The sequence below is a fragment of the Hippoglossus stenolepis genome, chromosome 1 (genome assembly GCF_022539355.2).
Source record: "Hippoglossus stenolepis isolate QCI-W04-F060 chromosome 1, HSTE1.2, whole genome shotgun sequence".
NCBI classification, from domain to species: Eukaryota; Metazoa; Chordata; class Actinopteri; order Pleuronectiformes; family Pleuronectidae; genus Hippoglossus; species Hippoglossus stenolepis.
The window spans coordinates 22,508,763-22,535,809 of record NC_061483.1 but is presented as its reverse complement, the minus strand read 5'-3'; the positions used below and the strand labels follow the sequence as shown (position 1 = coordinate 22,535,809).

Below are 27,047 nucleotides of genomic sequence, written 5' to 3'. Positions count from 1 at the left end.
AACAACATGATAAATGAACAACATGATGAGCGAACAACCTAAACTTACCTACTCAAATTAAAGAAACAAAAAGACGAGTTACTAACCTAACTCCTAATCCCAAAACAGGCGTAAACAAGGGTGAAATAAAAAGTGTACCCACCCCTACCAAACCGGGCTGGTACATCAGACAACAGATCTTAAGACACTTTACAAGTCACAATTCTGGCTGACAGTGGCAAAAGGAGAGACCGCAGGAGTTGGGGAAAGCCGTCCTCTTAACCTGCAAGCTTGGAGGCTGGAACCAATCAGCTCCCTGGATACAAACCTACACACTCACAGTCAATCGTCCACTCAGTCAGTCATTGAGCCAAACACACCTGCAACACATCACACACAAGCACCACAGCGGAGAGAGATCCACAACACAGACACAGCAGATTAAAGTACATACACCGATGCACAGGACATCTCACACAACCTCAGGGTTGTAACAAATGCACAGCACTTTCTGTAGAGGTACCCAATCCTGTCTTGCTGGCCCATGCGAATGCATGAAATTGACCATGAAGTCTCCATCATCAGCATCAGATGTTTCCATGACAGATCCAAGTCACCACTACTCTTCATCCTTATGAGTGAGGTATTTTCCTGGGCCACAGTGGTGTACGAACTCCAAAACTCAACTGCTTGAGTGGATGTTTCATTACCTGTGCTGTTGGTGTGTCCAGATATCCCTCTTCTCCTTCAACTGAGCCAAGTATGATGATATGTGATCTACAATAGAATGTCTACTACCAGAGTTTATCCCCTTCTGTAATCCATTGCTCATATTGTACAGTCTCAAGAGATTTCATGGGTCTCAAGAAAGTCTTTCTGCAAAGCATCTGCCCCAGAACAGTTGGGACATCTGTGCAACATGCAGCAAGGGGAGAACATGCAGCATTTACATGACATTCCAATGAATCATGCGCACCTGTTCGGAGTCTGTCCTTCAACATCCCACTGTAATACTCATTGGGCGTCCGAGCAAAAAATCCACACAAGCCAATCTTATCAAGAGGATTAATGTTTTTGTAACCTACAGTTCATTCAGATTTATGAGTCTCCTGTTTTGTGGTGCGTAAAAATCCTTTTACATACTTGCAACCCTTAATCCCCTTGCGTCCTCTGACATATGCCTGGAACACTTGTCATCCTCGTTTTACTTGCATTTTAATGTCCATCTGTGTCCTCTTCTCTCAAAAACCTTTTGGCAAAGTTTAAACTTGTGCTCACTAACCTTGAAATCGTATGCGTTCTTGGCTGTTAATCAGCTTAATGGTGCGAAGCATCTGGACCAACATTTGATGTTAAGAAATGCTAAATTTGCTCTTTCAGTAAATCATTAAGCCTGTCTTCACATTTCTCGCATTGGTTAGGGTGACATTTCTCCCTGAGGTGCATCGAGTGTGAGACGTAACGGTTGCCTCAATTAAAAACATTTGTTTCCCATTTCCGGGTTTGTCTATGTCTGATAAGACTGGCTTCATGGGAGAAGACTTTCATTAATGCTGTCCACTTTTATTTACTGACAACATAGCAGATGTTGGTATGTACACTTTGCATTCTCTCAATTTAGTATCTTTCTTAAGGTTTTGCTCCAAAAGTGAATTATGACTCCTTTTTCACACATCACTTTTTCAATGCTTGATGGTTAGATTTTCCCTGTTAAATAAAATGGGAAAAGTGCAAAGCCAGTAACATCCAGTCTTTACATCTGGTCCAGATTCTATCCTTCGAGTGTTACAAAAGTCTTATACAAATGTCTTTGCAATGTTAAAGTAAATGATTAAAATAATTAATGTATCAGCCCCTCTTAGCAGATCTGCATATCTTAGCATATCTGGCCCACACTCCATCACTCCACAATGTTTGGTGCAATTTGGTTCATTACTTTTTGCCTAATCCCGCTCAAAATTGGTGGTGGTAATTTCACTGTCCAGTTTGCACATTTTAGGTGTTTGAAATACTTTCTCAAGTAGGCTTGTTAAGCTGTCCTTCTGGATATGAATTATGTCCAATGGGAAACTTATATTTGTGTTTGTTTTTCAACCACTGATGTTGCAGTTATCAACTTGTCAGGAACTAGTGCTGCTCCTAGTCCAAAAACAGGATTGCATAGTAACGAATTACATGTAGTCATGATTGCGTAATCACATTACAGAAAATCAGTAACTGTAACCAAATCATTACTCATTGGCATCTGCCACAGTAGTATGTTGATAATGGTGGTGATGGCTTCGCTTGTTAAGCGCAATACTTTGCAAGATACAGATGTTGGAGGCTGGAAATGCAAAATCCAATTTTTTATTTGTTGTATTTTGTTATACTTGAAATAATCCAAAAAGTAATTTAAAATTACATGTTTGTAATGCAATAAATTACAATACTAATGGCAAGTAATTTGTAACAAGTAACTTGACTACATTTCTATTTAATCTGACCCAACTCTGTCCAAGCATGTCTCCGAGTGAGACACAGTCCAACGACCAACCGTTGATCTTCATCAAACCGTAAAGAATGGCAAAGCTGCTGTGAAGACGTTGTACTACAGCGCCCAACCTTTCAGTCACCAGAGCAGCTAGACATGCATGGCATTCATTTTCCCCAGATCCAGATCTGGAGACAAAGTGGAAGGGCCCCTGGGGCCACGTCTAGCTAATGATTGCAGCCAAAGGTAATTGGATCGACTTAAGTCCCCTCAGGCACAGTATTAGAAAATCCTAATCAATGTCACTGGTAGAGAGACAAGGGGTGCTTAGCTTTCACAACCAATTAGATTTAGCCATGCAGCTAAGTACCAATTATTCAAAATGCAGAGAAATCCCCCTTTTCAGACAATAGTCTTTTAAGTTGTTCTCTTTCTCATGAAATTTTAGAAGACGAGGAGAGGAAGACTGTGGGAAAAAGTGTTAAAAATAAAATATGAAGAATTCACTAAAAGGTCACTGTTAAGATTTCTATATTTGACAATGGTGTTGATTAGCACTCCACTTACAAAATACATTAAGGGTTAATGTGTTACAAAAATCATTCTCAACCAACCAATATGTTCCTGCAATACAGGAGGCTGCACTTCAACCAACAGAGAATAACTGAACCATAGTAAGTAACTGTAGACATTTACCATGTCTGTTAATAAAGTTTGACTTAAGGCCAGTTCCTTATTCAAAATGTAAATGAAAGTGTAGCTACAGCAAATCAGAACTCAATGCCGCCATTATTGATTCTTTTCATGGATGATCAAACATAAACATAACAGAACATTTGACATTTTGAATATTTCCTGACACTAAAACTAATTTACATACCAGGAAAGCAAGTTTGTATAAATATTTCAAGTACCAGTTAATCAATATTTTGTAATTCATACCATGCCTCCAACAAGAAACAATAAGATATGTTTTTAGAGCTTTGCCCTGTTTCTGACATCATTCTGTGAAATTGGCTCTTGTAAAAAAAACGTTTGCCAAATGAAATACTGGGAGGTTCTTAGACACCATACAGCCTATGCTCTGATATCAGAAGTCTGACACCTACAGGGTGTCTGCTCACAGTTTTAATCCACAAACTGAAAACTCAAAATGCCTTAGCACGGTGTGTAAGGTAATCAAACGCTGCCATCTAGTGGGTGAGAGCCATAATCGCAGGTCAGAGAAGCGAGTGGTGCAACTGGGAGCCTCAAATGGAAAAGTAACATTGAGGAAACGAGGAAGGAATGGAGGTCAATTTATGAGAAAATCATATGAAGCCATTATTGTAGCAAAACTATTGATAGTCTGTCAAATCTGCACCCTTTCAAATCTGAATAGATATTTGAAGATATTTTCTTTGCACATTTTCTAATATAATTACACACACATTACATTACATTACATTTCGCTTTTATCCAAAGCGACTTACAATAAGTGCATTCAACCATGAGGGTACAAACCCAGAACAACAAGAATCAAGAAAGTACAATTTTCTTCAAGAAAGCCAAACTACACACAGATTCTGAATTTTTTTAACACATTTAGAAGTCTGTTTACACACACACACACACATTCTAAATTCAGATTTGCAGATCCGTGTACACATTTACAAATCTGATTACACGTTTGGAGATTCTTTTACACATTCACAAATCTGATTAACACACAGATGGATTGAGACTCACATTTGTCAATAGTTTTGCTACCATAATGTGCCCCATAGAAAGTGAGCAATAATCGGGTCATCCGGTAAAATAATGTTAAAGTGCAATTAGAAGGAAAAATACAATGCTGGTAGACACCACGTAGCAGTTTTTCTGTTCTCAAGTTAACCTTGAGCAGATTTGGTGGTAGACAACTTTAAAATTGAAAGAGAAACTTTCTGCTATCTTTGACCTCAGTCTTGGTAGTGTTAGAACCAGGATCAGTGTGAGAAGCCTTTATAATAGTACTTTTTCACCTCACAGTGCCTTTTACAATCCTCAGTCGTCTCCCTGTGCTCTAAACAAGCTGACCCATGTGGGCCTCATGTTTCCTGGGGCCTGCCCCTCCTGCTTACATGCCTCTCCACAAGACTGAGTCATTGTGGTGGAAGAAAGGAGTGTGTCAGCCTCTGCCTGCCTGCTGCTCACTGACCCTGACTGGCACACAGCGCTGCATGAGTTCGTCAATCTAGGAAATAACCTTCTATGGTTGATGGCATCTTGTGTATTTGCCCAACCAGCAACAATCTCTTTGAAGAGAATAGAAGAAAAAGACGATGCCTTTTATTTATTGTGGGTCAGGGTCTTAAAAGCACCAAGGTGCCAAATTAAATATACACTGTGCTCATGGTTCTGTCCTTCCATGAACAAAACAGACATGGACAATCTTAGAAGTGGATCATAGGCCCAACAGTCCCCTTTAATTCAATTAAACTGCGCCAAATTGTACACACTCATAGATATCAGTCCTCTAAACATGCATGATAAAGAGCCATTATTTATTCCCTGAGAAAACTTTGGAATTGTCAAAAATACCCTATCTCTCAGTGTTTAAGGGAGTGGCAAAATAAGTTAAGTTCCCTAGAATTTCCTGTGGGGTTATGAAACACGATGACGATTAGTCAGTGAAAGATTTATCATGCTAAACAGAGTATGTGCTGACAATGCATTGTCCTAACAGATGATCAAGACAGTATGTCAGTGGATAATCATCATTACATGGGAATTTTTATCTTTCTGTAGTCCACACATCCTTTAAGACCACATTACCCTCGAGTGTCAGGTTGGAAGTCAAGGATACACTAATGTTTCGCCCCTGGTTTGATAAATGAAATGTCTATGTCTACACACAGTGATTAATTTCACCTCTTTCATTCTTGGTATGCACTCTATGCCTAAAAAAGGTTGTTGTTCAGAAGCTTAATCAAATAGTGTGTTAATGTGCAGAAGCATTCTTTTTATTTACTACATGAGATTGTCCTTCCAGCACCTCGGCCATGAGAGCGAATTACACTTCAGTCCTTTTTGGATTTTTTTCCCAATGTTTTTTGACTTCAAATGTACATTTCTAAAACAAGGGAAAAAACCATCATAGTCACATTAGTTTACAAAGTCTCTTCAATCCAAAAGGGGCAGTAGCAGCATGTCAGACGGCCTCAAGCAGGACTCCTAATCACAGCCTTTCGACGTAGCCTTTAATCTGCTGCTTTAATGGTTTGAGTGCAGCTACTGTTCCTGGAAAGAGGAGGGTCAACGTCACCCTCTGAGAGTAATGTTACTGTCATTCACTGCTGGACCTGTCTTCACAGCTTCAACAGCTGTAAACCCTCACAATTAAATCATATATTACACCTAACATCCATGTGCTGTCATATAATAGATGACAAGGCAAATGTTGAAAAAGTTGTGATTGATCACGAGGTCAGAGCCCCTTCCCTTTATTTCTTCTTCTCCAAGGTAATTTTACTTTTTTTTTTTTTTAAACTGCCACGTTACTGTATGTGTGTGTGTGTGTGTGTGTGTGTGTGTGTGTGTGTGTGTGTGTGTGTGTGTGTGTGTGTGTGTGTGTGTGTGTGTGTGTGTGTGTGTTTTGGCAAATGTTCACACTCACAGAGGTTTGTCTGTGTGAACCTTGAACAGATGAGCTTTACTCTCCTTTCCTGTCAGTGTGACACAGACATCAGAGAGGGGGGGTCACCATGCACTCTCCCACCCTCTCCCTGTGCATGACTCAGGAAGGACAACGCAAACTCTTCAAATCACAACCCTGCACCCACAGGTCACAGGGGTGGGATGGGGGGGTAAAGGGGGTGTTCCTGTACTTATATCTTTGTGAGGACCATTTTAAGCATAGACCCTACAGAGTGAGGGCATTTTTGGAAAGTGAGGACATTTTGACAGGTACTAACTTTTTCAATGGGCTGATTGAGGGTTGAGACTTGGTTTTAGGGTTAGAATTAAGGTTAAGGTTAGGCATTTAGTTTGGAAGGTTATGGTAAGATGCTGGGGACTTTATTATGTCTCACTTAGATAGAAGCACAAACGTGTGTGTGTCTTTCCAGAAGCATCCCAGAGACCTCCGTGCCCGTGCTGTTCACACACACAAAGGGGCTGTCCTGTGGGTGGGGAATATGATAATATCCTTCAGAGGAAGTGAGCGCAGTGTAGTGGAATGTAGTTGCCATTAGTGGGAGTTGAGCTTGAGCGGGCTAACAGCTAGCCTGCTATGTTGAGTGTGAGCTGGGGACGCAGAGGAGAGTGATGAAAACATGCCTCACTTCACTGTGGTGCCAGTGAAGGACCAGGCTCAGTCCAGCTACGACAGCCTGGAGGGGATCAACTGGGTGGATTACAGGGACACTGGGCAGGAAAACCATGATCATCATGATACTGTCAGCTCTGATGGTGAGTCCCACAACTTCACATTTTCATCTCTTAACTCAGAAACTCAAAGTTACTCATGTGGAAGTTTTGAAGCTGGAAGAATACGTCCTAAAAGTGCTAGTTCACGAGTTGAACCCAACACAGCATGGAGAGGCTTTTCTTTGTCCTGAGAGCCTCCTGAACAGCTGGTTGTATGGTTACCATGGCAATCCCTCAGGGCCAGAAAGCAGTTTTCCCACGGCAGACAGGTCTGTTTTTGACAGCTCACTTTAGGTACAGCACTTCTTTTATGGTTTTGAAGGGGATTTCTTTTCTTCCTACGCCTTAAAAAAATAAACTGTTGGACAGAAAGTGAAAACAATGAAAGGGGCGAGAACCACGTGGAAGAGACACAACGGGGGTTTGGGGTTGGGTAAGGGAGGGGTTCACACCACCGTTGCAACAAGAAAAAGGGCCTCAAGTGGTTTCCCGCAACAAAAGATGGAGCTCTCTTTTGTGCCAGGGGTGGATTCCCTTTCACAGAAGATTGGCCGCTCAATAACACAGGAGCAGATTTGTCCCTCCTAACTCCTCTGCCTGTACTTGTTTCCCTGTGTCACTCTCTTGTGGCTCCACTGTATCAGCGTCAGGGGAAAAAAAAGGGGGGGATCAGAAAGAGGACGGAGGGCAAACGAGGAGAGGAGCGAGGAGTTTTGGAGCTGCTGGGTTGGATTATGTGAGGGCACGCAGCACTGATTTGTGTGGGCTGAGCCAGACAACCAAGTTGGGAGTTGTTTTTATTACCAACTTGAGTTTTCTTCTCTTTTTTTTTCTGACTCTCATACATGTAGGTGTGGTCTTCAAAAGAAGCACCCACGCTTACGCAGGCAAACAGAAGGCCGGGCTGGGCACGAAGCTACAAACTGAGAGGCCATTCACTTAAATATTTGAAACTGTCTGGCAGTATTCGCTCCTTACTACTGAATAACATCAGATAGGTCCTAAGTTCAAGGCTGAAGACTCATCTAGAGCAATTTTCAAACATAACCTCTGGGTAAAATCTGGAGAATTGGCTACAGAGTTTAAAGTTTGCCTTTCACACATGCACGTCACAGCACAAGGTTTTCTTCAGAGCTGAATGGCATTTTTTAACATTAGAAACACGCAAAAAGTTAAAACACTGAAGAGAACAAGAAGAAGTGTCTAAAGGTGCAGTGGCTCACATGTGGGCGAAGCAGAACTTTGGACCATGCCCCTTTAAAAGGCTTTGATGACAGAGAGAGAAAAACAGATGTCCTAAAATAACCCTGCAAGGTTTCTGGGTGAGTTTTTCCTACAGGCCTGCTGCTGCTCTCTCTCCTGTCTTCCTGCTGTCATAACTCGCTCCATCCCACCCGAGGAGCACTTCCTGTAGTTCGAGAACAACAACAACCAATACATTTAGTGGACAGTTGCAAGGATGTGTATATGTTGGACATGGTGAGATGGAGGAAGAAACAAGTCTGTGATGAATGTGGAGAGTCACAGTTGGATTCCATTATGTTTCAGAGACTAAACTGGTAGTTGATTGCATTCGCAAACAACGTCAGGGATGGAAATAAGGGGGGAAAGGTTGGGTGGGGAAGTAGTCCCAGTGGTAATAGTCTAAAAGTGGATGCGTGTCCTAGATGATTTCATCATGGGAGTGGTGGGTTTGTGAGCGTGGCACATGTGTGTCTAAGCAACAGCATGACATTGCAGCATGGAGGAAATGACACAGTGCAGAGTCTGTCTCAGGCTGTGAACTCAGCTCTGTTCAGCACAGGACCAGACTGAACACTGTGGTCATTGAAGGAGCTCTGCACTCCTGAGCAAGAGCAACTACCCTGAAACAACCTGCACCTTTCTGTTCGTGTGCTCCAACTTTTTTTTCATTTTTCAGAAGGTATCAGTTGAAAGAAATTGACATTTGTGGAGTTCTGTGGCTGGTATAGCAGCCTTTTTAAAGATCATCAGTTTTCATGATGTCTTGCATGACAGATTGTAAAATCCCACTATTTTTGTGCCATTGTCAAAGATTTTTGAAACCCTCATAAATCTAAGAGGGAAAGTGAATAACAGCCCATATTTTCTCTCCTTTACTGCCATTTAAGTGCTCTTAGTCCAGGCAAGCCAACCAAATGTCCACATACTAATACGAATGTGTTGACTGAATACAATTTCACAATAATAATAATAAGTTCATCTTTCATGAACTTAATGAGATTTTGTGTGTCTTAAATCTGCATTCATTAATTTAGTGGCCGCTTGAGGGCAGTGGAACAATCTGTAAACACAACATTGACATCTTTCAGGTCCAGGGTGTAGGATTCAGTGGAATCTATTTGTAGAAGTTAAGTAAACTATAATAATAACTTGTTTTGATTAGTGTATAATTACCTGAAACCAAGAATGATTTTGCCTTTGTTGTCTTGGAGTGAGCTCTTTGTATCTACATCTGGAGCCAATCCTCTTCCATAGATTCTGCTATGTTTCTACAGTAGCCCAGAAGGGACAAGTGTAATGGCAGTAGAGAGCGACCTTTGCATGTTTATGTTAGATGATACATTTTCCTACATGCCTGGAGGAGGAGAGTGAAGCAAGGGGTTTTTAGTTGGTTGTAATATGCAACTTCACCACTATAAGCCACTAAATATTACACACTGTTCCTTTAAATAAAGTTGTTACAGGGAATGTATAAGCAAACAGTAACAATTACTTCTTCCACATCCAGCTTGTTTCTTGCTATATTGCGTCTCTGCTTTGGTCTCCACCAACTGGAGAATAACATCTAGGTCTTTAGCTGCTAAATGCTGCTTTACGATCACAAGCTACTGTCTAACTTTGTTTGAGTGCCATTTGGTGCTGGACAGTTACCAAACAGTGGGATTATTTGAGCTGAAAACAGTCGTAGCACTAACTTTTCTGTGGGTTTCCTTCTACAAGGGACAACTTGATCCTGATATCAATTCACTAGTCATATTTCTTCCTTTATTGTAATGAATACAATACAGCAACAATAGAACACCACTTAAAACGTGGCTTTTGTACTGACCTTAAACCAAACCGGAGGACCTCGTGTAATGGGTGGATGATTTGGAGAATGCTGCTGTGAGTTTTTCTCTCTAATTCAGGGCGGCCATTCCTGTCATGCTGTCTGGCATGCCACACGGATAACAGATAAACACTGTGGGGCGGCAGAAATGTGGAGGCAATGATGGGGTTGGAACACGTTCTGATAGCCGTAGACAAACATACACAAACATATATATATACACACACACACACACACACACACACACACACACACACACACACACACACACACACACACACACACACACAACCCTTAACTGTTCAACATTTACAGTAAGTCATTTTCTGTAAATATAATTGCAGACGATTTGTTACACATTTCCTGTGATGCAGCTGTTTTGACTTCTTTATTCTCCTCATTTCCATACAAGTGACTTGAGGCAAACAGAGCAGCTCAGACTTTTCCAATGTACTATTAGAGGGGCCTTCTTCACTGCCAGACACTTCACAGAGGTCAATACACTACAAACACAGCAAAACATGGGTAAACACAAATACTTTAATGTACATGGATAAATGATTATTACTATGATTTTCATGGGCCCCTGGAAAAAACTTTTTCACGAAATTGGCAATTTCTTACACAATCGTTATCAAGAATGTAACAGAAACTATTGCTGTCGAGACTGTTGACCAATTGTAGCATTTTCAATGTTATAGTTTTGTCTTACTTCAGCCAGACACAAGGTTTGTGTGCACTATGTATCAGATTGTTATAATAGAACAAGCAACATCAACAGTAACAGGGTGTTACCTTTATTACATTTTCTAAGCCTGTGCCTAAAAGCTTGATCTGTCCTTGGGTTTTACTCATACATATAGGAGGAGTATAGTGAGTGTTGAAGTTGAAAAAACAGTTTAGGGTATAAATGCATTATGCTTGTTCTGTGGACATGACAGGTTCCTTCTGGCACTTTGATACAGCACAGTCTATAAGTTGAACGAGAACTGAAGTTACTAAAGAATATATATTTAGTGCATTTGTGTCGATGCTGTTCATGATAACATACATAGACAAGGCACATCTTTTAGAATCAGAAAGCTTTATTGTCAATTCACAAATTTGTACAACAAAATTTGTTGTGCAGCACCTAATTTCCCAGCACCCATTTCTGCACCTACATCTGTTCACATTCATTCATTACATCTGTACCATACACTGTAGGGTACACCTTGTAATGTAACTACATGTAACTTTCACACAAATCAGCATTCATGAGTTTTGCTTGTCTATACAGCTTTAGGCCTTCACTTTATTGAGTGCATTAAACTGTTTTTGCAGATGAATCCTACTGTTCAGACCACACTTTGGGCTCAATCAGTCATTAGTGTTACACCCTTTGACATCCCCATTTAGTTAATATGTGTTTTTCTGAAAGTCTGTTGCACGATCACCTCTTTCCGCCCACCTTCACCCCCTGAGGTAATCAGACTGAGCTGCCGTCCTTTTCTCATCATTAGCGCACATCAAAGCTAATATGTTTTGCTGCACGGCTCAGCAGGTTAGCATCTCCCTGCTCCGTGCTGATTCCTCCCTGCATGAAACACGACCATTACAGCTAACACAGGCCTATTGCTGCAACTAAATTAAACTGCTCCTTGCCACAGGCTAGGGAGGAGCAGAGGATATGTACATATAGTCTCTTTCACTGTCTCTATCTCTTACTCTCACACACACACACACACACACACACACACACACACACACACACACACACACACACACAAAGCGACTGTTTGTGCAGCTATCCTTATTTGCGTTGACTTACATTCATTGTGGACAGCCTCAACAAAACCTTATTCCTAATCTTAACCATGACTAATTTATACCTAACCTTAACCTAACCACAATTCATATCTTACCACTCTTAGTACTTTACCTAAACCATTAAACACACCCTCACCTTAATCTTACTGGATTATTTTATGTAAAATTGCTTTTTGTCCCCATACGCATGACCCCCCATAATGTAAGCATGTAAACACAATAAGGTCCTCACAACATGAGAAATACCAATACCACACACACACATATACACAAACACACACAGAGATGCACACACCAGCATTCACTCCAACATTCCTGTCGGCTAACTGCACAGCAGAGAGAGCTAAGCCGCACAACTTCTCTGCCTCAGTATTAAGTCTTAAATGTTTATTAAAGAGGAAGTTTAGCAAAGAGGCTTTCTCAAACCCTGAGCACTTAATGGACAGTGATATTGTTTTCCATGTCTAATCGGCTTTGAAAAGTGCAGACACATTAGGGTCAAGTTTCTTTTTCTCGTGAACATTTGGTGTTTTAGATGTTCATTTGGTAAATATACTCGTTGAATGCTCCACACATCTTAGCCAAGTACACTTCAATCTATACCAAGTGAACTATGTGACCTGTTTGGTGAAAGGTCTTGAAGACTCGCTGCAGGAGCTGCTTTCTGGAAGTTGTTTGTTGGACCTATGACACATCATGAGTCATATTGATTTAGTCTTTATAGCTTTGACCTGAGAAGTTTGTTTTTGTTCTGAAGTCATGAGCTTTGCACTTTGAATAGACTTGACAGCCCAGCATCTTCACAGGGAATTGATCCATTTAGAAACACATATATCCCAACAACTAACACAGACAGGCAATCTGTAGGAACATTTGCTCTGGAGTTTTGTTGAATTTTATGTTGGACCAAGGCTATTATTTAAATGCAGTAGACAAACCTATGATAGTTTGCTGTATTTATAGTGTGGGATTGTTTACCTGCGAAACAGAAACTGAAACTAGAAACAGAAACAAGAAGGCTTCCGGCCCCCAAATCTTGTCCCGCGCCAACAGATTTTGTGTATTCACATCCACAATCTGGTTAGATTACTATTCCCTTGGCATCACATGCTCTTCTTTTCTTGACTGTTCTGACCACAGGACCCCACTGAGAACCCCCATGAAGATCACCTGAAAATAACATTCACTTTACAAGAGTGAGTTGTTTTGAATGAAACTCAGATTTACCTACCGAAACCTAAACAAAATCTATGCCATGATGATGAGTTAAAATATACTGTATATACAAAATTCTTAAATGTTCATTCCCACACCCATGTAGGTAAAGTCTGCAGAAAGTAAAAGTTGTACACACCCTCCTGTAAATGTGTTTGTGTGACAGCAGACACCGTCTTTGATCTTGTGGCTGTTTTGGTGCGGGCACGCAGGTGAAATGTTGGGACACGTCGCTGCAAAGCCTTGCTGCTGTTCTGTGCTCCCAGCACGACTCTTGCCTGCCTCCATAACAGGCCGGCTTATCTTCCATCTTTTTAATTAGACATTTAATGTGAGGTTATTAACAGCAGACCCCCACCGTCTCCTCAGCCCACTCTGAAGTGAAGTTTATTAGTTTCGAAGGTAAGCTGGAAACGAAACTGGGTTTGAGGCAGCAGCGATTGAGTTATAGTTCCTGTCAGCTGTCAGTAGAGAGTTTCTCACAACATCCATCTGAATAGAATAGATAAATAAAGGTCTCTATAAATCAGTGCCTCTGTCTCCTCTTCGGTTGCTTCCTTTCATTATTGCTTCAAATACAGATGTTGCATTTTTATCCCGCTCCACTGATGGCAAAATAACCGCAGAGAACAGTGTTGACATAATTTATCTTCCCGGACATCGCTAATCTCCAGCTGTGTTATTTTTTAGGGGTTGGAAAGACACATAATCAGTTTAGCCTCTAAGTTTCTACTGATGGATTGATTGAAGGATTTAAAGAACATTTAACTTGATACCCTTTGATTCTGAGCTTTTTGCATCCTGTCAACATTTTTTAAACAAATGCTTTCCTCAGTTAATAAAGAAATTAAACATCACCATGTTACCTACCATCATTCAAAAGTTAATATTATTGTTTTGCTTAAAGCTACAATTTGTCAGTGATACATCCAGACATTTCCAGACTAAACATCCAGACTGCACAGTGAAGGGATACAGACACTGCACCTCTGTGAGATACCACCAACCCAACCCAGGGCTCTGATATCCCAATGAGCAGACATGGGTCTCGCTTGTGTGTGTGTGTGTGTGTGTGTGTAAATTAGCACTGTACCCTCCACTCTCCACCCCCCTCACCACACCATGTGTTGGATCAGGCCCCTGAATGAGTGCTCACCCTGGGTGACCGGGTGTCCTGGATAGTAATCGACAGTTTGACCAGGCTGGAGCACAGAGTTGCTCTGTTGTAGTCGGCACACAGAGCAAACTGTAGCTATGCTGAGCCACAGTGATACCTGCTGCAGCGAGACACACAGCACAGGTGAGTGAGGACCGACGCTCAACCAAGTCACTGACAGTAAATGGGTTTATTTTCACCACATTTGAGAATATGTTTCTGCTTCATGCCCAATCGGTAAATTGGCAGAGTTTTTGTTGCAGGATTAATTTGGCTTTTTCAGATGCCACTGTTGAAGTTAACACGCTCCAATAAACCTAGGCTAGGTCATTTCAAGGTAATTGGGTTTGTGCGTGGCTGTGAATGTGTGTTATAAAGTTTGCGTGCAATGATTTCACCAGGCACTGTTCTCATCTCAGCTTGATTGATTCCTTTCTTTCAAAGCAGAAGTTAATGGGAGTAAAATCTAATTATATGTTTGTTTATCACCTGAACTTTGCTTTGGTTTGTTTTTTGGCCTTTCCCTGCAGCTTCGCTGTCTGTTAATTTATGATTAATAGTGACAATTAAAAGCTGATTGAACTGGAGTTGTACTAGAAAATTGTATTGTCCCTGTCGTCTTTGTTTTTATTAATTACTGTACAAAAGTGCTGTTTTTCTCCTAATTGAGATTTTATCATAGTAAAGCTGCAGGTTTGGTTTGATTACTTAGATATTTTTTTATCTTGACGTTTAAATTAAGTGGATTTTTCTCTTTTTTTCCAAATCTAGTCATAATTCTTTTTCGTTTGTTTGTGATTTAACTTTATTTTTTACTGCAAATCTTTGACACTGATTGTAACCATGTTTGTCTTGTGGAATATTAATGACTGTTCATCAGAAGTGTCAACTTCCAGTGTGTACCCCGCCTCTCACACGACCCTCAAAGGATAAGCGGTATGATGGATAAATGTTAGAGAGGCCTCTGAATCAGCAATACTTACCATGAAAGTCAGCTCGTTACTGTAACATGATGCATATTGACTTGATGCAGCACTTGCGTGTTATCAAGATGCCTCCATAATGTCTTAAAGAGCCATGTCTGTCTGCTTTATTGGCTGGGAAATATCTATTTGTTTGGCCCTATAGCTCAAATTGTTATTTTGCCAAAAAAACGTATTTGTTTTTCTTACTCTTTAGTATTTTATTCCTCTCTGCAACAGGACATGGGAGTCATAAAGAAGACAGCCCATTCCTCAACAGCGCCGATGCTGCAAGCAAGAAGAATGACTTCTACGACAGGAACCTGGCCTTGTTTGAGGTTCGTTAGTTTTACTTTCCAATATTTCTGTCTGAAAGCAGACCAAAACAAAACGCATTAATATAATATCTGTCCTGCTTGTTTCTTCAGGAAGAGCTGGACATCCGGCCGAAGGTTTCCTCCCTCCTCAGCCGCTTGGTCAACTACACCAACATCACCCAGGGAGCCAAGGAGCATGAGGAGGAGGAGAGCACTGAGGCCTCACGTAGGAAGACCCCCAAGGTCAGGAGTCAGGCCACAGCAGAGGAACACTATGAGACTGTTTTTCTTCAGTTTTAGTAACTTTATCCTCCTCCCCCAGCCCTCTCCCTGCCTCACCATCCAACTTCTACTTTTCTATTAGAACTTGTTGACAGATTGCTTCTGCCTTTTCACCCTCTGCAGTCACACTGTGCCCATTTAAGAGCTGGATACATGCAAAGGGCTGATAACACGATTGAATGACCTTTTAAAAAGTACATCAATCAATGCTAATGGTCGATACACTTGTTTCCGGAAATGTCATGCTCAATACTCTCTATCTCTCTCTTTCTACCCCTCCCCCTCTCTCTTTCTATCAGTCCCCGAACATGGGCACTCTGATGGGAGTCTACCTGCCGTGTCTCCAGAACATCTTCGGTGTCATTCTCTTTCTCCGGCTGACGTGGATCGTCGGGATGGCTGGCATCATGCAGTCCCTCCTGATTGTTCTCATGTGCTGCTCCTGTGTTAGTATGCACATACATGCTGTACACACACACACACACACACACACACACACACACACACACACACACACACACACACACACACACACACACACACACACACACACACACACACGTTCCACCACCAACAATGTGGGACACAAGCCGGCTTTTATTGCCAAATCAGTCGATAGAATCCACACCGTTTCACAAGCAGCAGCAGTGACTCTATTTAGGGCAAAATAATGTTGCTTTGACTTGTGCTTTTTTACCCAGTGTGCTCTCATCACCTAAAGCTGCTTATGCTAAATGTGTCTTCCTTTAGTTAGAAGCTGGGCTTGGCCACAGCTTGATCAAAGGAAGTTAAAGTTACACCCACAAGTTGCAATGACGTCTGCATGTGTGTCATTTTCCAAACTTCTTATATTTTCCTCTTTTCTCCACAGACGATGCTCACAGCCATATCAATGAGTGCCATTGCTACTAATGGTGTCGTTCCAGGTAATTCTTGGGACCTGCTCTGTATTAACCTCTTCATCTTACATATGCTTACATATCCTTTTTTTAAACAACACTTTATTAAAGAAAATGCAGCAGTATGCTGTACACATGTAGACAAATACTACAGAGGGATTTTTCAGTTTAACTGTATTACTTCACAACACAGGGCCAACCTGCATGTAATATGGATAACAAGAGTAGTTAGAATCCTAGTAAGTGGGAAAAGAATAAAAAAGAAAACTAGACAGAAATTAGGAAAAAGGTTTCAAAACGAAAAAGAAATTATGTTACAATTATCATGCACCTATTTTATTATTACCACAAATACTTTTGAATGTTCTTTTTGCTTGTTTTTGCCAAAAAATTGTACATAACCGAGTAATCTGAGTTTTTCAGACAATTACTTGCCGCATCTTCGCTTCCATCATATCTGCTCTGCTAAAATAAGATGTTATAGTTTTCAATTCCACATTCTTCCACTTGAGGGCAGCAGAAACTCACTACTGAATGTAAGGCATGCAGGGATAAACTTTACATTTTCAGTGGCTTCCTGAATGTAACAGATGGTTTTTTTTTGTAGCTGGAGGAGCTTATTTCATGATCTCACGTTCCCTCGGCCCAGAGTTCGGAGGAGCTGTGGGACTGTGCTTCTATCTGGGCACCACCTTTGCTTCTGCCATGTACATACTGGGTGCCATTGAAATCTTCTTGGTCAGTGTGTTGAAGTCGTACTTCATTGTGTCATTCCGGGTCAGATCTGTATGGACATATACATGCACACACATGCATTAACCTAAATCTTCTGTCATTTTTTCCTATATATAGAAATATCTGGTCCCCCAGGCGGCCATCTTTCATGCTACAGACCCCCTCAGTAATGACAGTGCCATGCTGAACAACATGCGAGTCTACGGTTCCATCTGCCTCATCCTGATGGCTGTGGTGGTTTTTGTGGGAGTCAAATATGTCAACAAGCTGGCCTCTCTTTTCCTGGCCTGTGTCATTATCTCAATTGTCTCCATCTACGCCGGGGCAATCAAATCCATGACTCATCCACCAGAATTCACGTAAGTCTGCCGGGGAGGTGTGTTCAAACAAAATGTGACGGTGAATTATTGGAAACTTAACAAAGATTTATGGTTGTGAGAGCATTCGTTTTGAAGAAGTAATTCTTTTCACACTACGTACTACATGTTTCTGTTTCATATTTGTACTATTTGTGTTATTGATGGCATTGTCTTTACTATTATTACTGTATCTTCAAGTATAACTTTTCTATGACAATCCAATTTATGGATTGTTTATTTATTTAAATCAATAGCAGTGTGTTTAAATTAACCATTGGTTGTGAGTCTGAAGAGTTATATGATGATGATGATGATGGTGGAAATAATTTTGACTAAAATAGCAACATTTCCCCGTTTCGTCCACATCATCGCTGCAGGATCTGCATGTTAGGAAACAGGACTTTGGTGAGAGATCGCTTCGACGTGTGCGCTAAGACCGTGATGGAGGGCAACATCAGCGTGCCCAGTCAGCTGTGGCACAGGTTCTGCTTGGCCGAGAACATAAGCAGCGCTCAGTGTGACGACTACTTCATCCAGAACAATGTGACAGAGATACAGGGCATCCCCGGACTGGGCAGCGGGATTATCAGTGGTAAATGGACTTTTAATTTATCAGGGATTGAAATATTCAGCGTGAAGTATACAACTCTTAATGATCCAAGTATATGAGTAATGGAGCTAATCTTGCGAGCTAGTTCAGGCAGCACATTCAAGCTGTCCTATGACTTGCCTCACCCTCCACAACCCTCAATAATACACACCCTCCCAATTTGAGGTTCTATTTAAGCTGCAAAGATTTCCCATCTCAACCCTGCGTCAGTAGCGCTGCCTGTCGATTTTAGCTCCTCCACCACCCCAGCATCCACCTGTAGGCTGCGACAGGCGGGTTAAAGATATTTGCTCATCACTCCCCATTATACTGATGTAATTATATCTGGGGAAGTGATGAATTCAATGGAGCCTAGATGCCAAACTCTTAACTATCTTCTGCTGCTGCAATAAACATTTCAAACGAGAGGTAGAATACAGTAGTAGACTACAGACTCATGGTGAGTTTGCACATATGCCACAATTTGTAATATTTTTGATAATCAATAATCAATATTTTGACTCAATGGGTTGTCTGTAACCTCTGGAAATAAAATGCCAAATTCTTATCCTGCTTCATGATAACACATATTTAGTAATCTGATGCCATTCACCTATAATGCTGGTTTGTTTCCATTGTTTTCCTGTTAGATAACATGTGGGGCAACTACCTGCAGAAAGGAGAGATCTTAGAGAAAGCGGGGCTTCAGTCAGTGGACGCCCACGGCACAATGGAAAACTTTGGCATGTATGCGTCAGCGGACATCGCTACGTCCTTCACACTTCTGGTGGGGATCTTCTTCCCGTCTGCCACAGGTATAACGACAACGTTATTACTTACAAAACAGTTCATATAAGTATTATTGTTGTAACAGCTTGAGTGTAAATACTCTGTTTGACCTGATAAAGTTGTAAACTATATGTTGCAGATAATATGATTTCTTAAGATAGACCCATCTATTGGTTTATGCATTGTGATAAACCCATAAAATGACATTTTTACATAAGGTAATATAAACAAAGTGAAATTGGTGTGCAGGTGCAAAGAAATGGACCTCTCCCTGATCCAGCCAGCAGGGGGCATCATTTAACAGTTTTCACATGTCCTTTGTTTCTGTCTTTATTTTCTTGTAGGTATCATGGCAGGCTCTAACAGATCTGGTGATCTGCGAGATGCTCAGAAGTCCATCCCTGTGGGAACTATTTTAGCCATTACCACTACATCACTTGTTTGTATCCTTATTTCAGTGAGCACAATAAGACAAAGAGCAGAAAACGGATTTGAGTTACATCTTTATGACATTTACAGCTCCTTGACCTCTTGTATTCAGATTTTAGTTCTGTTGTCCTGTTTGGGTCTTGTATAGAGGGAGTAGTCCTCAGGGACAAGTAAGTTAATTTGTGTCCTACTGTAGTTAACAAGTATTATCATGCCAGTTTTTGTGAGTAGTAAAATTTAACAATGGTAACATGAATCCTTGCAGATTTGGGGACGCTGTGAGAAAAAACCTGGTGGTGGGGACCCTCTCTTGGCCGTCTCCGTGGGTTATTGTGATCGGCTCCTTCTTCTCCACGGTCGGCGCCGGCCTGCAGTCCCTCACTGGAGCCCCCCGCCTTCTACAGGCTATCGCCAAGGACAACATCATTCCTTTCCTCAGGGTAGGTTGACACTGTGTAATGCATGATCAAGAGCGTGCATTGTTATTTCCATTATACACAATGATTTGGATATGTTAGCATAAGATCTATGCAGCTTGTCTAACAGGGAAATATTTTTAGCATGTGCAGACATATTTGAATATAATTCAAAAAGGTGATTTGCATAGCAGCATGTAAAGCATGTTGAATGTGTTGTTCCAGGTTTTTGGTCACGGAAAGAGCAACGGAGAGCCAACATGGGCACTGCTGCTGACTGGGCTCATAGCAGAGCTGGGTATCCTCATCGCCTCGCTGGATATGGTGGCTCCTATTCTTTCCATGTAATCTCACATACATGCACACAGGTCAAATGTCCCCTGTAGAAAGTGTAATTTTGATGATATGAATATATATGTATATATACCCTCTTTGTGTTTATTCAACAGGTTCTTCTTGATGTGCTATCTCTTTGTGAACTTAGCCTGTGCAGTGCAGACTCTGTTACGCACCCCAAACTGGAGGCCGAGGTTTAAATATTACCACTGGTCAGTGCAGGTCTATCTCCGCCATACCTATATTCTGCTGGCTATCAGGAATTCAAATGACCAACTTATATGTTACAATTACCTTCATGAAACTAATGCATAGTGCGTACATGTAAATAATGTTACTGCTCTGGGTATGCACACAGGTAATGTTCAGGTTTATGTGACCCACAGGGCTCTGTCCTTCCTTGGCATGAGCATGTGTCTGGCTCTAATGTTCATCTCCTCCTGGTACTACGCCATCGTGGCCATGGGCATCGCTGGGATGATCTACAAATACATTGAGTACCAGGGGTATGTGCCTTTAACTGACAGTGGATTCTGATATGTACGAGGACATTGGAGTTTCTGGAGGGATACTGGTCGAGAAAAGATCACTTTCAGTTAATGTCGAACACACATCAGTGTCACTTCCTGTCTCTCTCACTGTCAAACAATAACAGAGCGGAGAAGGAGTGGGGCGATGGTATCAGAGGACTGTCCCTTAGTGCCGCACGCTACGCCCTGCTGAGGCTGGAGGTCGGACCCCCGCACACCAAGAACTGGAGGTACAGCTACACCTCCGGGAGATGCTCAGAATGTCACAAACATTTTTGAGGAACCAAGTGGCATGTGGGGATGTAGGAGGTGTTTTCACATACGTGTGTTCAGTCACAAGAGGAATCATTGACATTGTTTTATGACTGTACCTCATATGCTAGTCAGTTTCATTCTGCCCTCCAGAATCCGTCCATTATGTCCATACTGACACACACCATATAAGTTTCATCTGGTAGTTTGCATACAAAACATTTAAAACATTTTTTGGGGAGTAAGGGCCAAAGGAAGTTTTTTCCTCATTTGTTAATTATCATCATGTTTGCTGGGCAGCTCCAGTAGCATGTCAACTTTGCAGTACTATATCGCAGTATAATAAGCAAAGACTTGAGTCGTTCAGAGGTCAAAAGGCATCTAGAGGTCCAGGATGAAACTGGGATAAACTTACACATTAAGTGCACGTATTTGAACATGCAGTTGAATATGTCACTTAAATGCTATAGAAGCAGTAACATGTAACCAAGATGTGTGGACATCAGATTTCATCTTTTAAAGCAAGATTTTGTTTTGTTCTTTTGTTTTGTTTTTTTATTGACCCCGGCAGGTATTTTACAAAAAATAGCAGAATGTAAGTATTTCCAGAAATATTAATTGTGTACACATTCATGACATATATTTATTAGATATTGTTAACTGATAACACTAGCAATAACCAATAAGTGTATGTAATGAATGTGTACACAAGCAGACAGAAACTCAGCATTTCATCAGTTCCTCAATTGACAGTGACTTTATTTTGTTTGTCATTTTTTGATAGCTGAATATCTTTGGATCTATGCTTCCTGCACTGCATCAAATAAAATATACCAATTTTTTCTGTATTTGGACTAAATTCTTTGGAAACATTTCATTGACCTGGGCCTCTGTCTCATGTTTACTGTCTGTGACCCACTCCTCACTCCTCTGCAGACCACAGCTGTTAGTGCTGCTGAAGCTGGATGAGGACCTCCATGTAAAATACCCCCGACTGCTCACCTTCGCCTCGCAGCTGAAGGCAGGAAAGGGTCTGACCATTGTGGGCTCTGTTGTCCAGGGCAACTTCCTCGACAGTTATGGGGAGATGCAGGCAGCTGAACAGGTAAAAACTAGAGAGGGGTGTTTTGCATGTTGTCAGCTCTCCTGCTGTCTCAGTCAAACGCCTTGGTGCAGGAACATTGTTTAATAAATAGATTATTTAAACAAGTTAGGCAAATTAAATGTGCTCTTCTTTATGTGACAATAATTAAAAGATGCAGTCATCTGCAATTCACTGGGAGCCGAGTGTCACTATAATCAGATTTAACAAAGATGGAGACCTGAGTTTAGAGTTTGATGTTAGACATTTAAAAGCATTATGTGTATATTCTTCATAACTGTTTAATATGTCCACCTACATCTTGTGATCGTGGACTAATGTTCAGTCTAACCTCCTTTTTTTGGCCAGGCTATAAAGAATATGATGGAGATTGAACGGGTCAAGGGTTTCTGCCAAGTCGTGGTGGCATCCAAGGTGCGTGAGGGCATCATGCACCTGATCCAGTCCTGTGGTCTCGGAGGCATGATGCACAACACTGTGGTGATGGGCTGGCCCTACGGCTGGAGACAGAGTGAGGACCCTCGAGCCTGGAAAACCTTTATCAGTAAGTCCCACTGAAATACCACTGACATGATGTAGTACTTGAATGACAAAATCTGCATTTGCAATATGGCCCTTTTTTCAAGCTCCTGCTCAATAATTACATTCCCCAAATGAATCTCTGCAACTAAAGGGTCTATATGAGTAATCTTGGTAATCCATATAGAGGTAACACTCGTAAGACTTCTGCAGAGGTGTAAGCATCACTATAGTTGTTACGAGGTCAGAGTAAATGAAGATGGAACATAACATAAATGAAAGATTGTATTTCTGCCCAACACAAGTTTACAAATTTAGAGTAAATATCCCCTATGTAATCATACAGTTTTAGCCCCAAAGCACAACATCGGAACATTATGTGTGCCACATTATATGTTTTAAAGTAAACCAGAGCAGAGTTATAGAGGTTTTAGTAGAGACATGTTTAGGAGTAATCTCCAAATTGACCATTTGGCCACATTTGTGGCATTTGAGGTATATCACTGTAAAACCTAATATAAAATGCATTAATTACATCTAAATACAACTATTTAAAAAAAAAAAAGAAACCACTGTAGAAGCTCTCTGATGAGCACTGTACACTAAGCTGACTGCCATCAAAATCAAGCTCTGACTGCACAATGTTTATATGCTAATGTTTCAGGAACCTCGATATTCTAAACTTGTAGTCAAAATCACCATGGGACTGAAATACCTCATGTGAATATACTTTCTGGATGGTAAAATACATTGTGTCTCAAGTTTTGTGTTCCAACACTAACCTGTTGAAAGCACATAAATAGTGTACTACAATTAAGTGTACTCACTTAAGAATTTGATCTGAGACGCAGCACAGGTTTTCATGTATATGTTCCAGTGTATAAAAACAATACTACTGTCTCTGCCATGTTCATCTCTATGTAGACACAGTCCGCTGCACCACAGCTGCCCACCTTGCTCTGATGGTGCCCAAAAATGTCTCTTTCTACCCGAGCAACCATGAGCGCTTCACGGACGGCAACATTGACGTGTGGTGGATCGTCCATGATGGCGGGATGCTAATGCTGCTGCCGTTCCTGCTAAAACAGCACAAAGTGAGATGACAGTGTTTCCTGTCTATTTTTGAGTTTTCCCAATAAACTACTTCAGAAGTTGTAAATAATGTATTTTTACCAAGTGGTTTGTTAAATGTTTGCTTGTTAAAGCATTTAAGCATTTGTTGATTTTTATTTCAGATAAAAATTGTGAATTTTAACTCATAGACTAAGATACTTTTTGAACAGTCTGTTAGTTTTAGTTTTGTTATTTTGAGCTTTCCATTTTGAAGAAACCAGCTTTTTTAAATGTATATTCTGCAGTAAGTAATGTATTCAATACTGCACATCATAGTATCACAGTTTTGTCAATACCAACATGGTTTGATTTTTATTTTAGGTGTGGAGGAAATGCATGATGCGCATCTTCACTGTGGCTCAGATGGACGACAACAGTATCCAGATGAAAAAAGATCTGGCCACGTTCCTTTACCAGCTGAGAATAGAGGCTGAGGTGGAGGTGGTGGAGATGGTGAGGGCTCCTGTTACATACCTGTTCTCATTTCAGTAAAAGGGAAAATGTTTGGCTCTTTATGATTTGTTTTAACTTGGTTATAAGAACTAAAACCAGATGTCCATTGAAAGACAAAATTAAGTTTGTTGTTGTTCACAGGATGCTACAAATGTGCTTGTTTCAACTGAAAAATCCTTGGTGTTCAAATATTTGAGCCTGAATTTGTGTACTGGTACTGCGACACCATCCATGTAAACTAATATGTTTCAGTTGTATTAACCACTGAAATGATGATTTCAGCACGACAGTGACATCTCAGCGTACACGTACGAGCGAACGTTAATGATGGAGCAGAGGTCCCAGATGTTGAGGCAGATGAGGTTGTCCAGTGCAGAGAGAGAAAGAGAGGTGGGATTTATATGTAGTTTTGTCTTGTTTTTTTTGTAATTTGTGAATGTTACCTGCTCAGCATTAACTCTATTATTGATATTAGTGTTGGTTACATACAGTATATTGACAATCAAGCCACATAATACTCCCATCAACCCCTGCAGGCCCAGCTGATTAAAGACAGACACTCTCTAGTGCGAATGGGAAGTCTGTACTCAGATGAGGAGGAGGAGGTGGTGGAGGCTCCTCCAGAGAAGGTTCAGATGACGTGGACGAAGGAGAAGTGTGAAGCTGAGAGGAGGAACAAGAACAACGCCCCTGAGAACTTCAGAGAACTCATGAGCCTCAAGCCGTGAGTTGCTGAACCTCTCGGCTCATTTTCCCGTACTTGTTACATGTTTTCTCAGTTCAACAAAATGAGAGCTGGTTTAGACATAATGCTAAAAAGTTTACTCCGTCTCTCCCTCTTTCTGCACTCCAGGGATCAGTCCAATGTGCGACGAATGCACACAGCTGTGAAGCTCAATGAGGTGATAGTCAACAGGTCCCATGATGCTCGATTAGTGCTGCTCAACATGCCGGGGCCGCCACGAGACACGGACGGAGATGAGAACTGTATCCTTTGCTAATAAGATACAACTAAAATCAAATGGTCTGCATTTATATAATGCTTTTCTAGTCTTGATGACCACTCAAAGCTCTTTACAGTACAGTTTTGATATTCACTCATTCACACATCATTCACAAATTATTCACACACTAGCAGGACAGCTGACAGGGGCAGGTTGGGGTTCAGTATCTTGCCCAAGGACACTTCAGCAGTTGGAATTGGGGAGACTGGGATCAAACTGCTGACCTCCTGGTTAGTGGAATACCCTTTTGAACTCCTGAGCCACAGTCGCCCAAGGGTTGTGCGCAGTTTTGTAAAAGATGATGAGCTACAGTAGACGATAGTTTGTCTGGTTTTTACTTCCTTAACTGCTTCCTCAGATATGGAGTTTTTGGAGGTGTTGACCGAAGGCTTAGAGAGAGTGCTGCTGGTGAGAGGCGGAGGTCGGGAGGTCATCACTATCTACTCATGACCAACTAGGAGCTGCTGCACAGGGGGCGCAGACTCTTCACAATACATCCCCCATCTGGACGCAAGGCAGTACACGCACAGCTGTCAGACAGATGTTGGTAGATGCATCGATTTGACTTTTTATCTGAAGTATGGACCTCTGAGTACAAAAGAAGTTTATTCTATTCTTGTAGAATATTGGGACACATCAGTGTCCATATCTGTCCAATATGTTCACAGCTTCGCCGTCTTTTCATAAAATCAGTATTTGTGTCAGACTGTTAAACGTTAAAATTACGATTTTCCTATTTAGAGGTAACAAATACCTCTTCATATGTGAAAATGAACCTATATGATGATTTGGCAGACAACACAATCCTAGTACAATAGAGTACACTTTCTTTAACACCTGTTTTAATAGTATTTTAGATTTTTATTTTTTAAACAGCCTCTTGATTATTTTGGAAGCACATTTGTATTTATTTATTTATTTTTTGCAACAAGTCCCCACTGAGGTAAAAGAACATATTACTATAAATACAAATAACATAATTCTCGACGTTGCTTATGTTGTGTTGGTGGCACAAAGTCCAGTTTGTAAAAGTGGATGGCAGAGATCATAAGCAAGTTTTTATAGAGTTATAATTTATGACTTTTGGACAAATATTTGTCCAAGGAATGTTCTCCGTTACTGTTACATTTGTACTTCTTCTACTGTACCTCTAAAGCTTATCTGCACATTACAAAGAAGGCAACATTTAAAGTTATAGTCCTTGAGATTATCATGAAATCAAATCCATTTCCATACAATTTCTGATTATTTTTCTGCAATTGCCATAATGTGTTCACGTTCTGTAAATACCTATCTGTGTGGTACATTCAGCAGAGTTTTCTAATCATCTATCTACACTTTCTCTACAAAGTTAGTTTGTGGGGTTGTTCTGTAAACAGATGTACCAGTTACTATTCTGTTGTAACAGTATGTCTGACAAAGTACCAGCTTCAGCAGCATTGCATGTAGTATTAAATCACATTTTACCATAGTAACCATTGGTGTCATCTTATCAACCAGCACTGAAATCTGAAGGATTACAACTCTTAAGAAATTATGTTCTCAGATACATTAGATTATCAGACCACATGTTTGTGTTTTCATGTCTTTTTATAGGAAGTAAAGTATGATCAGTATTTCGGACCAGCATTCAGAGTGAAAACTGTTTCAATTAAATAAACTGTGCAGGCCATAGACTGTATTTCAATATGGACCACGCGTCTCCACTTTCTCCCACTATCCAGAAATGAAGATAAAATATCTTGGATATTATCGGATATACTTGCACTCCACCAATTGTGAGTTTGTTTCAGCCGTCAGTCATAACATTTGACCCCATTTTTATAGCATTAAATCACAAATTAAAACCAAACTTTCTAGTGTAAGT

The 27,047-nt window shown here is 40.9% G+C and overlaps 1 protein-coding gene across 2 annotated transcripts; it reads left to right on the top strand.

Annotated features, from left to right (window-relative positions):
* Positions 1-6,637: 6,637 nt before the first annotated feature.
* On the top strand, positions 6,638-26,873 carry slc12a4 (solute carrier family 12 member 4). Of its 2 annotated transcripts, none has more exons than XM_047339939.1 (24): positions 6,638-6,883; positions 15,297-15,394; positions 15,485-15,616; positions 15,955-16,101; positions 16,527-16,581; positions 17,162-17,292; positions 17,407-17,648; positions 18,026-18,240; positions 18,888-19,052; positions 19,371-19,469; positions 19,568-19,625; positions 19,721-19,895; positions 20,097-20,215; positions 20,321-20,419; positions 20,594-20,713; positions 20,863-20,967; positions 21,926-22,094; positions 22,440-22,635; positions 23,535-23,704; positions 24,045-24,176; positions 24,459-24,566; positions 24,713-24,900; positions 25,030-25,163; positions 25,539-26,873. In XM_047339939.1, exons 1-24 carry the CDS (start codon positions 6,748-6,750, stop codon positions 25,628-25,630), a joined length of 3,285 nt encoding a protein of 1,094 aa, XP_047195895.1. In that variant the 5' UTR covers positions 6,638-6,747; the 3' UTR covers positions 25,631-26,873. The 2 variants fall into 2 exon arrangements, with proteins under 2 accessions (XP_047195895.1, XP_047195896.1); XM_047339940.1 differs by lacking the exon at positions 6,638-6,883 and adding an exon at positions 14,090-14,238.
* Positions 26,874-27,047: the final 174 nt, after the last annotated feature.

What these genes read in the sequence shown, in the direction of transcription:
- slc12a4 (XM_047339939.1), top strand. Translation starts at nt 6,748, where the DNA reads ATGCCTCACTTCACTGTGGTGCCAGTGAAGGACCAGGCTCAGTCCAGC. An exon ending in TTCTCATGTGCTGCTCCTGT is followed by an intron (nt 16,102 to 16,526) that starts GTTAGTATGCAC and finishes TTTTCTCCACAG; the next exon opens with ACGATGCTCACAGCCATATC. An exon ending in GTGGCTCCTATTCTTTCCAT is followed by an intron (nt 20,216 to 20,320) that starts GTAATCTCACAT and finishes TTTATTCAACAG; the next exon opens with GTTCTTCTTGATGTGCTATC.